Below are 14,875 nucleotides of genomic sequence, written 5' to 3' on the forward strand. Positions count from 1 at the left end.
AAACTCAGTTTTTCACAATTCCTGACATTTAATCCTAGTAAAAATTCCCTGTCTTAGGTCAGTTAGGATCACCACTTTATTTTAAATATGTGAAATGTCAGAACAATAGTAGAGAGAATTATTTATTTCAGCTTTTATTTCTTTCATCACATTCCCAGTGGGTCAGAAGTTTACATACACTCAATTAGTATTTGGTAGCATTGCCTTTAAATTGTTTAACTTGGGTCAAACATTTCGGGTAGCCTTCCACAAGTTTCCCACAATAAGTTGGGTGCATTTTGACCCATTCCTCCTGACAGAGCTGGTGTAACTGAGTCAGGTTTGTAGGCCTCCTTGCTCGCACATACTTTTTCAGTCCGGCCCACAAATTTTCTATTGGATTGAGGTCAGGGCTTTGTGATGGCCATTCCAATACCTTGACTTTGTAGTCCTTAAGCCATTTTGCCACAACTTTGGAAGTATGCTTGGGGTTATTTCCATTTGGAAGACCCATTTGCGACCAAGCTTTAACTTCCTGACTGATGTCTTAAGATGTTGCTTCAATATATCCATGTAATTTTCCTCCCTTATGATGCCATCTATTTTATAAAGTGCACCAGTCCCTCCTGCAGCAAAGCACCCCCACAACATGATGCTGCCACCCCGTGCCTCACTTGCAAGCCTCCCCTTTTTTCCTCCAAACATAACAATGGTCATTATGGCCAAACAGTTCTATTTTTGTTTCATTAGACCAGAGGACATTTCTCCAAAAAGTACAATCTTTGTCCCCTTGTGCAGTTATAAACCACGGTCTGGCTTTTTTATGCCGTTTTGGAGCAGTGGCTTCTTCCTTGCCGAGGGACCTTTCAGGTTATGTCGATATAGGACTTGTTTTACTGTGGATATAGATACTTTTGTACCTGTTTCCTCCAGCATCTTCAGAAGGTCCCTTGCTGTTGCTCTGGGATTGATTTGCACTTTTCACACCAAAGTATGTTCATCTCTAGGAGACAGAACGCGTCTCCTTCCTGAGCGGTATGACGGCTGCGTGGTCCCATGTTTATACTTGCATACTATTGTTTGTACAGATGAACGTGGTACCTTCAGGTGTTTGGAAATTGCTCCCAAGGATGAACCAGACTTGTGGAAGTCTTGGCTGATTTCTTTTGATTTTCCCATGATGTCAAGCAAAGAGGCACTGAGTTTGAAGGTAGGCCTTGAAATCCATCCACATGTACACCTGCAATTGACTCAAATGATGTCAATTAGCCTATTAAAATCTTCTAAAGCCATGACATCATTTTCTGGAATTTTCCAAGCTGTTTAAAGGCACCGTCAACTTATTGTATGTAAACTTCTGACCCACTGACATTGTGATACAGTGAGTTATAAGTGAAATAATCTGTAAACAATTGTTGGAAAAATTACTTGTGTCATGCACAAAGTAGATGTCCTAACCGACTTGCCAAAACTATAGTTTGTTAACAAGAAATTTGTGGAGTGGTTGAAAAATGAGTTTTAATGACTCCAACCTAAGTGTATGTGAACTTCCGACTTCAACTGTACATACATACATACATACATACATACATACATACATACATACATACATACATACATACATACACAACCAGTCATTCCAGGGTCTTTATTTTTACAATTTTCTACATTATAGAATAATAGTGAAGACATCAAAACTATGAAATAACACAAATGGAATCATTTAGTAACCAAAAAAGTGTTAAACAAATCAAAATATATTTTATATTTGAGATTCTTCAAAGTAGCCACTCTTTGCCTTGATGACAGCTTTGCACACTCTTGGCATTTTCTCAACCAGCTTCATGAGGTAGTCACCTGGAATGCATTTCAATTAAAAGGTGTGCCTTGTAAAAAGTTAATTTGTGGAATTTCTTTCCTTCTGAATGCGTTTGAGCCAATCAGTTGCGTTGTGACAAGGTAGGGGTGGTATACAGAAGATAGCCCTATTTGGTAAAAGACCAAGTCCATATTATGGCAAGAACAGCTCAAATAAGCAAAGAGAAATGACAGTCCATCATTACTTTTAGACATGAAGGTCAGTCAATCTGGAAAATGTCAAGAACTTTTAAAGTTTCTTCAAGTGCAGTCGCAAAAACCTTCAAGAGCTATGATGAAACTGGCTCTCATGAGGACCGCTATAGGAAAGGAAGACCCAGTGTTACTTCTAATGAACTTCTCCTCTTCAGCAGTGTTACCAGCCTCAGAAATTACAGGCCAAAAAATGCTTCACAGAGTTCAAGTAACAGGCACCTCAACATCAACTGTTCATAGGAGACTGCGTGAATCAGGCCTTCATGGTCAAATTGCTGCAAAGAAACCACTACTAAAGGACACCAATAAGAGACTTGATTGGGCAAAGAAACACGAGCAATGGACATTAGACCGGTGGAAATCTGTCCTTTGGTCTGATGAGTCCAAATTTGAGATTTTTGGTTCTAACCGCCGTGTCTTTGTGAGACGGACGATCTCTGCATGTGTGGTTCCCACCGTGAAGCATGGAAGAGGTAGTGAGATGGTGTGGGGGTGCTTTGCTGGTGACACTGTCAGTGATTTATTTAGAATTGAAGGCACACTTAACCAGCATGGCTACCATAGCATTCTGCAGCAATACGCCATCCCATCTGGTTTGCGCTTAGTGGGACTATCATTTGATAATGACCCAACACACCTCCAGGCTGTGTAAGGGCTATTTGACCAAGAAGAAGTGATGGAGTTCTGCATCAGATGACCTGGCCTCCACAATCACCTGACCTCAACCCAATTGAGATGGTTTGGGATGAGTTGGACCGCAGTGAAGGAAAAGCAGCCAACAAGGGCTCAGCATATGAGGGAACTCCTTCAAGGTGAAGCTGGTTGAAAGAATGCCAAGAGTGTGCAAAGCTGTCATCGGGGGAAAAGGGTGGGTACTTCGAAGAATCTAAGATATATTATACAATGTAGAAAATAGTAAAAATAATAACCCTTGAATGAGTAGGTGTCCGAACGTTTGACTGGTACTGTATGTATGTATGTATGTATGTATGTATGTATGTATGTATGTATGTATGTATGTATGCATGCATGCATGTATGTATGCATGTATGCATGTATGTATGCATGTATGTATGCATGTCTGTATGTATTTTGTTGTTGTTGTTGTAGTAGTATTTTACCCTCTTTCTCCCCAATTTTGATATTGCCTCATTGCTGCAACTCCCCAACGTGCTCAGGAGGCAAAGGTTGAGTCATGCGTCGTTTGAAACATGACCCGCCAAACCGCGCTTCTTAACACCCGCCTGCTTAACCCGGAAGTCAGCCACACCAATGTGTTGGAGGAAACACCTTTCACCTGACAGAAGTCAGCCTGCAGGCACCCAGTCCGCCACAAGGAGTCGCTAGAGCGCGATGGGCCAGGTAAAGCCCACCCCCCACCCCGGTCAAACCCTCCCCTAATCCGGACGACGCTGGGCCAATTGTGACACAGCACGTGATCGAACCCGGGTCTGTAGTGACGCTCTAGCACTGCGATGCTGCGCCACCTGGGAGGCATGAATTACTATTAACATGAATTATAACAAAAAGAGAAATACAATCAGATTTTTAAATTAAACAGACTCATCTCACACTTACATTTTCTTTATGGGCCTCTTCACTATTCAACATTCACTCTCAACATCTCAATCAAAAGTTTTAACTTCTTGCAAGTCACAATTTTTCTATATGGAAAATTACCATTTCTTTAGTTATGGTCTTATGCTCTGATTTTATTTAACCATTTGCCAATAAATTAAAATGTCCAAATTAGTTTAACACACTTTGTATGAATTACTGTTAACATGAATTAAAACAAAAAGAGAAATACAAATCAGATTTGTTTTAAATTAAACGCCAGACTTTCATCCCACACTTACATTTTCTTTATGGTCCTATTCACCCTCAACAACACTCAAAAGGTAGCCCAGGGTGGGTCTTTTTTTACTCAACGTCTTAAAGCTTCGGTCAGGATATTATGTTGGAACATTCATGTATGCCTACCTCATTTCCTATACCCAAACTCCAATCCAGACAGGCCTATATGGCTAGGATAATTCACGTCCCACACTGAGTCGCCAAACTCATTGGAGAGTCTTTCAATGGACATTGACCTAGAAAGTTAGAGTAAGTGACAAATAATAGGGCAAGTACAGTACATTTGCGTTTATTTATTGCAGACTATACGGAAAATAACAGTTTTTGTTTTCCATTAAAGGTGAAAAGGCATAATACAGACCACTCCTTCACAATGAGGTTGGCATTAAGAAACATTAGTGTAACAAAGTGATGCCATTAATGCAGCAGTTATGGGGCAAAACATAATAAAGAGTCTAATTACCCCATTATGTATTGCCCCCGCATTAGGTCACCGTTTTCTACCTACAAATATTACTCCAGGTAGGAACGGCTGAGCTGACCATCTTGTGATGACCATTTACCAAGGGAATAATAGTTAATGTAATCAAACAAGTCCTATGAGCGCGAAAGTCAATGAATGGTTTAAAGCACACAAAAGCCATAGAGCTCCTCCACGATTCCCAATCAGAAGAAACATGTTAACTGGCATATCATATACAGAACAGATGCCTACAGTTCATTTCAACTCATTTGCTTTTTGAAGAATAGTACAAAAAAATATAGAAAGATAGAAAATCCACCAAAGGTCAGAATGTATGTCCAGGTCCCATCAAAATAAATACCATAATATATTCTCTCTCTGAATATCCCACTTCTATACCTCATGTTCTAAACATCAGGGTCTGTACTGGCTGTACTGTGATGGGAGAGGGTTGATTCCAAATTGCTGTGGCGCTGCGCCTAAGGCAGTTCTGAAACCTTGTTGTGATGAAGGCATCCCTACACCCATTCCCAGGTTCATACCCATCCCACTCCCCGGCCGGGCTAGGTTTTGGTTGAGCATGTTGGTGTAGGGGGAGGCTCCGTAGTTGAGGCCCATGCTGTAGGGCCTCTGGTGCTGGGTGCTGGGAAGCACCATGGGCTGGACATGCCTCCCCGGGGTGTTGAAGGAGAACTCTGGCGGTGGGCTGCTGGGTTTGGACGGGGTGGAGGTGAGCCGGTCCATGTCCTCAGAGGATTTGGGGGGAGGGGGGACAAAGCTGGACAGGCCCCCGTGGTCAGAGGGGCTGAGTGTGCTGGCTGGGAGCACTCCGGCCATGAGGGAAGGCCGGATCCAGTCATCCTTGAAAATCTGAACCGTCAGCGTGGACACGAGGGGGAAGAGACGGTTGGTCACATGGGCCAGCACCATCTGCTCGTTGGCATCCCGGCGTATTCGGACATGGACAGAGCCAGCCTGCACACAAAGCCAGTGGAGGAGACAAGGAGTTAAAGTGTGAGTCTGTGTGTTTACTCCACATTCTCTCTCTCCCTTTCTCTCCCTCTAGCTCTACTGGCAGTACGCTAAGGCATACAGTCTGGAGAGAACAGTGTGACAACAACCCAGAACTGTGTGACAACAACTGAGCACAGCAGCAACACCACTGTATAAACTTAGTCTACACAGGAATCTACGAGTGCAGCCAGGAAGCTGGCCTATTTATCGATATAACAGCAGTGATGCTGTAATTGCGTAATGTTACCATTACATTATACTGCTATTATGCAGAGTGCAAATAAGTGTTATTTCATTTAATTAGATTTAACGTTGCAGCAGACCAGACAGAATCTGTATTTAAGTTATTCTACGTGAAACAACATTGTTATAGCCACAGTCTGAATAATTCACAGCTCAGGCGTTTCAATGAAACCAGAATGACTCAATTTCTGTCTTTATGCCTTATTCCCTGTATTGGAGTACGACTTTTTGTGTGACTACTCTGTCTTCACAATGGGAATCAAAGAACATGGCCTTGCTTCTCCTAGAGGCAGAGCTAACAGAGCATGACGCATTACGCTGGGAGTCTGCTGGGTATAATGAGGAGACAGCAGGGACAGAACAATGATGACGTACCAGAGAGCCAAAGCCCACCGTCCAGAAGTGTTCATTACGGACCTCCAGGACCCCATCCAGAGTGGAGACCTGATGGAAGACAAGTACAGTGTTACACACATACAGCAGTACATACAGTCTAGAGGTCTGCTCCTGCCCGCTCCCACTGGCTTTCTGTCTGACTCCCACCCGCTCCCGCAATAACTGGTCCCGACCCAACCGCAGTTCCGCAATGTTATTTTAGGCGTATGTGACGCAGCTTACCTTCCAGCCATGGTCCCAGAAATTCTGCACCCTATAGGCAGTATCAAAATGTGCAAGAATACCTAAGATTCGTACGTCACATGGCCCATTATATTAGGCTATCGGTAGGTATAACTGGGCTATATCAACCAATAGGCTAGATGTAGTTCGAAGAGAGCAGAGTGGACACTTGCACTTTCTCTTGAGCTACATTTTATAGCCTACCTTTAAGGAGCAGGACAATTGGGTGATCAGTACCTACTCTACTTCACTGAAACCACACAAGGTTGGCACACATGATCTCGCACACCCAACTAGGAGAGGAAGGCTACTGAACTTGAAGCAGTGAAATTCTGAGGGTGTGTGAATAACGCGACAAAGAGGTGCTTTTAATACAATAGGAAGGCATATAAAGCAGAAAGACGTCCGTTTCCAAATAATCTGCGGGATCTGACCGCATCATGAAAAATGCAGACCGCGCCACAATCTCTGTAGGGGTCTAACAGAGTCTCTGCCATGAGGGGACCAGTTTAACCTGATCGTGTGACCAGTCCCAATCAACTCGCATGGTCTGAAAAAACTATAACTGGCTCTAGTTATAATATTGATAGAGTGGCACAATAGGATCCCAAGGGGCACAATATATTTTAAAACATGGTAGGGAATCATTGCAAGTTGTTGCACACTGTGAAATACACTTAAATAATATATACATATAAAGCAGAGACAAAAATTGGCTTCAATACACATGGTACACATTTCAACTGCCTTATTTAGCGAGTGCAACAGGCTTGAAAAATAGGAAAGAGGTCAAAAGAGGACAACCCTCAGCAAACACATCACTGATTGCCATTAGGAGCAAAGATGAGATGTTCCCATTCGCTTTCAGCACTTTGCCCTCCACAACCATGGTGCTAAACAACTCAAGAGTTGTTGGACCATCAAAAATGGTGGGGGAAAAAAACATTTTTTAAATGTTTTCTGTAAACGGTTATTATTATGTAAATAATTTACATGTATTCCACCTCATATGCCTCGTTATTAACATTGTATTTCATGTCTAACTTTAGCTCCATTTGGACATGACATTACGCTTTGTTGTGCTGATGATGTGGATGTCGATTAAGGCAGCCCCCAGCACCTCTCTGATTCAGAGGGGTTGGGTTAAAAGTGGAAGACACCTTTCAGTTGAACGCATTCAGTTGTACAACTGACTAGGTATTCCTCTTTCCCTTTATTGTTAGGATTATCTCCTCTCCACAATTCACTAGGGTTATCCTCATTGCTTTTGTCTAGATGGTGTACAACTATGACCAGAAGTGACTTTTTGTAGCAGGTTAGGAGAGCATTTTAGCTAACCCTTTTCCTAATTCACCTAACCTGCTATGTTAATTCTTCAAACCCGCTGCCTAAGTTCTCCTAACCAGCTACAAAAAAGTAACTTCCGTAGCTGTATACCACCTAGTTAAAACCGTCCTTAATTGACCTCCCATCCGATTTCAATAGTTCATTAAACAACAAAAACATCACCCCCACTTGAGTGTTCTTACCTCTCTGAGCAGTTTGTCAAGCTGTCCGATGACATGGGAGGGAGTGGTCTAAAGAGGACAGAGCAGAACACTGTGAGTCACCAGAGTGTCTCTGTTCAAAACACAGCACTCCAGAAAATCCAGAGAAAAACTATTTTAGTATTTATTTCATTAGTCCACTGTTGATGCAGTCCCAAAATGTCTCCTGCATTCTGCATCATCATGATGATGTGGCCTTTGCTTCTTAAAAGTCCAATATCTTGAAAACTTGACTGCTGACATGCAAAATATTTTGGGACTGTATCAACAATGGACTGACTAATGAGAAAAAACATATCAAAATATAATTTTGAGTGGATTTTCCCTTTAATGAGTAATGAGCATCAAAGAACATGCTCTCTTTAATTTATTTATTTAACCTTTAACCACTAGGCAAGTCAGTTAAGAACAAGTTCTTATGTACAATGACGGCCTACCGGGGAACAGTGAACTGCCTTGTTCAGCGGCAGAATGACAGATTTTTACCTTGTCAGCTCGGGGATTTGATCCAGCAACCTTTCGGTTACTGGCCCAACTCTCTAACCACTAGGCTACCTGCCACCCCAACAGTGTACAGTGCTTCTTCCTTTAAAAGTTTTGAGCTTATGCCACAACCGTTTGTGGTAGATGGTGGCAGATTGTGGTAAATTGCGTCATTCTAGCAACAATGGCTGACACTTAAATGACGTGCTGCAACTTTTAAAGGAAGAACCACTGTAAGCCAAACATAATCCGGACAGAACATAACTCAATCATTCCAAGAGTTACAGTAAAGTTGTGCGATCCACATCACATCCTACAGAGAATCAATGATCCAGTTCAATTTAGACTGTGGACATGTTTGAATAGCCTACCTGAAGGAGCACCTTCCCGCTGTACACACTCATAGGATACATGGTGCCAAAGATCATGAGGCCGATGGTCACCGCCGAAACTGTGTCCACAGCATTGTAATTACTAGAGAGAGAGAGAGAGAGAGAAAATCATAAGGTACTTCATAATAGATAATATTAGTACGTTATTAAGTTAGGAGCATATAGCTGTCAGGATAGAGCTGGGTGACATGGACAAAAATCCATATCACGATAAACTGACTGAATTATCATGATAACGATACGTTTATAACATTCATGTATACCACCATTACTCACAATCATCCATATAACTCAGTACTGTAGTCTTGTGGTTAGTGTCCACCTTGAGATTGGAAGGCTGTGAGTTCGATCCCCGGCCGAGTCATACTAAAGACTGTAAAAACCTGATGAGTCTCTGCTTAGCACTCAGCATTTTTTAAATTTATTTTTATTTAACCTTTATTTAACTAGGCAAGTCAGTTAAGCTCTTTGGGATAGGGGGTGGTATTTTGACGTCCGGATGAAAAGCGTGCCCAAAGTAAACTGCCTGCTACTCAAGCCCAGAAGCTAGGATATGCATATAATTGGATAGAAAACACTCTAAAGTTTCTAAAACTGTCAAAATGATGTCTGTGAGTATAACAGAACTTATTTGGCAGGCGAAACCCTGAGGACAAACCATCCAGGATTCTTTTTTGTTGAGTTCACTGTGTTTTCAATTGGTTTTCTATGGGAAACTAGATTTATGAGGCACCTGGTTGCAGTTCCTATGGCTTCCACTAGATGTCAACAGTCTTTAGAAATTGGTTGATGTTTTTCCTTTGAGAAATGAAGTAGTACGGCGATTCAGAATGAGTGTCAAGCCAAGTGGACTCGTGTTTGCGGCGCACGACCTGTAGCTCGCTCCACATTGATTTTATCCGCTATTGAACACAGTATATTCCGTCTTAAATGTTATCGATTATTTACGTTTTAGCATACCTAAGGTTGGATTAGGAAAGTTGTTTGAAATGTTTGGACCAAGTTTACAGATAACTTGTAGTCATGTTGTGCGAGTTGGAACCGGTGTTTTTCTGAATCAAACGCGCAAAAAAAATTGACATTTTGGGGATGTAAACAAGGAATTTATCGAACAAAAGGACCATTTGTGATGTTTCTGGGACATATTGGAGTGCCAACAGAAGAAGATCTTCAAAGGTAAGGCATGAATTATATCGTTATTTCTGACTTCTGTGTCGCCACCTGCCTGGTTGAAAATGATTGTGCATTTGTATGATGGGGCGCCGTCTTCAGATAATCGCATGGTTTGCTTTCGCCGTAAAGACTTTTTGAAATCTGACACCGCGACTGGATTAACAAGAAGTTAAGCTTTATTTTGACATATTGCATGTGTATTTTCAAGAATGTTAAATATTTACAATTCTGTAGTTTGAATTTGGCGCCCTGCATTTCCACTGGATGTTGGTCAGGTGGGACGCTACCGTCCCACCTAGCCTAGAGAGGTTTTAAGAACAAATTCTTATTGACAATGACGGCCTACCAGGGTACAGTGGGTTAACTGCATGTTCAGGGTCACAACGACAGATTTTTACCTTGTCAGCTCAGGATTCGATCCAGCAACCTTTCGGTTACTGGCCCAACGCTCTAACCACTAAGCTACCCGACGCCCCTGAGCCCACAGTCCCTACACCCATACCTGCCGCATTAAGGAGATAGATTGAGGGTAAGGCCGTGCGATAGACTAGCTTTCTGTCCAGGGTGTGTACATGTACATTAAGCTGCCTCAGGCTCCTGCCCTATGAGCGGCTCGTGCAAGGCTATTTACATATAAGCAGAATTATTTCATTTCAAAACTTTACATTTCTCTAGTATAGGCAACTTATCATTATGAGTGATATCAGCAAATGCCCACGATAAGTGGTCTGTGTCGATAATTTTCGGTTTATCGTCCCATCTCTATGTCAAGAGTTATCATGGAGGTTGATAAGTAACAAGAGGGATGTCAAACACACATCAGGTCGATAATGAGGGCTTTGTGGAAACACAATTCAGAGTACACATTATTCCTCAACAATACTGATTTATAACTTCCCCGAATCCACTAACTAATTCCATTAAACCATGTCGGAGGGGAGGACTTACTTGATCTCAATGAGCATGTAGGTGATGCAGAGTGAGAGAGCTCCGGCCACGTTGATTAAGACAAAGGGATTCATACGAGGCAGAAGGACACTGCTGAGACCAGGGATAATCCCACACAGGCTGAAAACATACAAACACAAACATAAAATTACTATACTGAGCCATTCAACCCTGCGGTGATGCTCCAAACGCGTCTAAACTTGTTAGAGTTACTGTGACAACATACATTACCAAAGTGACAACACACATTACCAAAGGGCAACCAAAGAAATCACACAAACAATCCAAGACAGGGACTCACAGAAAGCACCTGTAATATACACATCTTCTTAAAAGTGAAAATATGAATAATGCTGAGACTAAGTGATTGTAATATTCTTCTACAATCTACTAGACACAAATATAAATGCAAAATGCAAGACATTTCAACTATTTTACTGAGTTACAGTTCATATAAGGAAATCCGTCAATTGAAACAAATTCATTAGGCCCTAATCTATGGATTTCACATGACCGGGCAGGGGCGCAGCCATGGGTGAGCCTAGGAGGGCATAGCCCCACTTGGGGAGCCACCCACTGGGGAGCCAGGCACAGCCAATCAGAATGAGTTTTTCCCCACAAAAGGCTTTATTACAGCCAGAAATACTCCTCAGTTTCATCAGATGTCCAGGTGGCTGGTGTGCTCACTGCATTGCCAGACTCCAGAGGTGCAGTCAAATTGAAATATGCTCAAAACAAATCAAATGTTATTGGTCACATACACATGGTTAGCAGATGTTATTGCGAGTGTAGCGAAATGCTTGTACTAAACCATTGCTAAACCATTATTTGTAACATTACGATGCTGTCACCATCGACGATGGCTGTCAAACATTGTTGATACTCCGAGTCGGGAATTCATGTCATACGAAAGAATTCCCCTCGACCACGACCACAAATTTTGGAAAACAAACGTTCTTCATCGACTTCTGGTTATAAGGAAATAACAAAACATGCTGAAAAGCTGCTGTGTTGTTCAATGTGTGTTCAGAAAGTATTCACACCTCTTGACTTTTTCCACATTTTGTTGTGTTACAAAGTGGGATTAAAATTAATGCCATTTTTCGTCAACAATCTACACAAAATACTCTAATGTAAAATTTACTGATGTTAGAATTTATGAAATATGAAACACTAATATACAATATACATACACAAAAGTATGTGGACACGCCGTCAAATTAGTGGATTCGGTTATTTCAACCACACCCGTTTCTGACAGGTGTATAAAATCGTGCACACAGCCATGCGATCTCCATAGACAAACATTGACAGTAGAATGGCCTTACTGAAGAGCTCAGTGACTTTCAACGTGGCACCGTCATAGGATGCCAACTTTACAACAAGTCAGTTCGGCAAATTTCTGCCCTGCAAGAGCTGCCGCGGATCAGCTGCGAAGTGGTAGGCCACACAAGCTCACAGAACGGGACTGCCGAGCGCGTAAATAACTTCTGTCCTCGGTTGCAACACTCACTACCGAGTTCCAAACCACCTCTGAAAACAACATCAGCAAAATAACTGTTCGCCGGGAGCTTCATGAAATGGGTTTCCATGGCCGAGCAGCCGCACACAAGCCTAAGATCACCATGCACAATGCCAAGCGTCGGCTGGAGTGGCGTAAAGCTCGCCGCCATTGGACTCTGGAGCAGTGGAAAGGAGTTCTCTGGAGTGATGAATCACGCTTCACCATCTGGCAATCCAATGGACAAATCTGGGTTGGCGGATGCCAGGAGAACGCTACCTGCCCCAATGCATAGTGCCAACTGTAAAGTTTGGTGGACGAGGAATAATGGTCTGGGGCTGTTTTTCATGATTTGGGCTAGGCCCCTTAGTTCCAGTGAAGGGAAATCTTTGTTTCAGCAGGACAATGCCCCTGTGGACAAAGCGATGTCCATACAGAAATGGTTTGTTGAGATCGGTGTGGAAGAACTTGACTGGCCTGCACAGAGCCCTGACCTGAACCCCATCAAACACCTTTGGGATGAATTGAAACGCCGACTGGCCTAATCGCCCAACATCAGTGCCCGACCTCACTAATGCTCGTGGCTGAATGGAAGCAAGTCCCCACAGCAATGTTCCAACATCTAGTGGAAAGCCTTCTATGAAGAGTTGAGGCTGTTATAGCAGCAAAGGGTGGACCAACTCCATATTAATGCCCATGATTTTGGAATGAGATGTTCGTTGAGCAGGTGTCCACATACTTTGACCATGTAGTGTATATTCTTGGGACCCAACTCTTCAATGTATTATTTTACAGACAGATGGATGCATTCATCCTGTGTTCTCTCTACGTGGTGTGTTTTTGGATCAGATGATATTTTCTTTTTGGGATGTGCTTCGTCCTGTTCATAAATGACCAATGTCTGACCTAATTCAAATGGCTAGCCGTTCATTATGCCGTTGTGATACAATTCATGTACAATTAAGCATTCATGTGTGTCGCTTTTCAGCATGTGTCTAAAATAAATACATTACTCTCATTCCACAAAAAGAAAAACGAGATCCCTATAGTGAGTGGAACCACCTCAGATCTTACAGTTGTGTGGTGATGAGGCAGTGTGCATGCTTTACAGATCAGTTATGTGTGTTTAATCAGAGATGTTAATGCAGTGCATTAGGAGGTGTAACCCATCAGAGTAGGCGTGATGATATGATATGAAGTGATGTCCTCCTCAGACAGATGAGTGCTGCCAACACTGGGGATCGCAGTCTCTGAGACCACACATCATACTCATCAGCATCAGTAGGGGGAGTAGAGGGCAATGAGTTCACTCACATTTAGCCAGTGTGAAATCATGCACTGACATTTAGCCCGTTTTTTTTTTTTATTTGCAGCGATGTATTCAGATCTTGGCATAATATTATTTGAAATAGGTCATGATTAGATAAATACTGAGAAGATGAATTCTATATAGTGTTTTTCAACTGCATCCCTGTCCAGTGTCAACCTCTTATTAAACATGCATGGATACTAGTCCACTGGTGTCCAACATGGACACAATAAAAAAAAAAAAACTAGGCATTATCTTTAAAAAAGAAAAGAAAACCCATTAACCTAAAGAAGCTCGACCTCCGGTCACTTAATTTGAAGCCAACATTTGGGGGGGGGGGGGGGGGGGGGGGGTGAGCGGGAAGCAGGATTTACAATCCCAATAATCTCCTAAATCTCCCTGCTGCATTGATATAATTGAGTACTAGGGACAGGGTCGTGTGATTCCACGGCCGTCTGTCTGCACAGTCTGTGCGTCCGGCGCTGCCTAGAGAGAGAGCATGCGCGCGAGAGAGAACACTGTGTGGATAGAGGGAGCTTTGTTCCAGAGTGACAGTTTGCATAATCCCACCCACTGGAGACAGAAATTGTGGGATTACGGTGAGACAAACAAACACTTGATATGATGTCGGTCGGCTATAAATACAGGCTAAATGCTGTTGCCCAAATAATAGTACACAGTGGACTAGCTCTGAGGGTTATATAATGTCTACCCACCACCAGGGAGGGTGGTGAGGCCCAGAGACACGGATGACACGATTACAGCAGATAATGAAACAATGACTCAAAGCAGTCCGGGACATCCTGTCCACTGTGCCTTCTATTCAGAACAATCAGAACTTTACTCTGTTATACAGCGCCTTCAGAAAGTATCCACACCCCTTGACTTTTCCCACATTTTGTTGTGTAACACAGCCTGAATTTAAAAGTGATTAAATTTAGATTTTGTGTCACTGGCATACACAACGAACCCCATAATGTCAAAGTGGAATTGTTTTTATACATTTTTACAAATGAATAAAAAAAATATTTTATTAATAATAGTATCAATACGTATTCAACTCCTTTGTTATGTCAAACCTAAATAAGTTCAGGAGTAAAAATGTGCTTTAAATCACATAATAAGTTTCATGGACTCACTGTGTGCAATAAGTGTTTAACAGGATTTTTTAATGACTACTTCATCTCCGTTCAATTATCTTTAAGGTCCCTCAGTCAAGCAGTGAACTTCAAAAACGGATTCAAGAACAAAGACCAGAGACATTTTCCAATGCCT

The 14,875-nt window shown here is 42.3% G+C and overlaps 1 protein-coding gene across 1 annotated transcript in view; it reads right to left on the reverse strand.

Annotated features, from left to right (window-relative positions):
* Positions 1-4,182: 4,182 nt before the first annotated feature.
* Positions 4,183-14,875, reverse strand: part of LOC115153316 (zinc transporter 6) — a 77,295-nt gene continuing 66,602 nt past the window's right edge. The window contains exons 11-15 of the mRNA XM_029698638.1: positions 10,791-10,910; positions 8,649-8,751; positions 7,777-7,824; positions 6,005-6,073; positions 4,183-5,347 (exon numbers count right to left, since the gene is read on the reverse strand). Of these exons, the coding sequence (XP_029554498.1) occupies positions 4,787-5,347; positions 6,005-6,073; positions 7,777-7,824; positions 8,649-8,751; positions 10,791-10,910 (901 nt within the window). The 3' untranslated portion in view covers positions 4,183-4,786. The remainder of the gene's footprint in view (positions 5,348-6,004; positions 6,074-7,776; positions 7,825-8,648; positions 8,752-10,790; positions 10,911-14,875) is intronic.

This window comes from Salmo trutta, chromosome 18 (assembly GCF_901001165.1).
Source record: "Salmo trutta chromosome 18, fSalTru1.1, whole genome shotgun sequence".
In the NCBI taxonomy this organism is placed as follows: Eukaryota; Metazoa; Chordata; class Actinopteri; order Salmoniformes; family Salmonidae; genus Salmo; species Salmo trutta.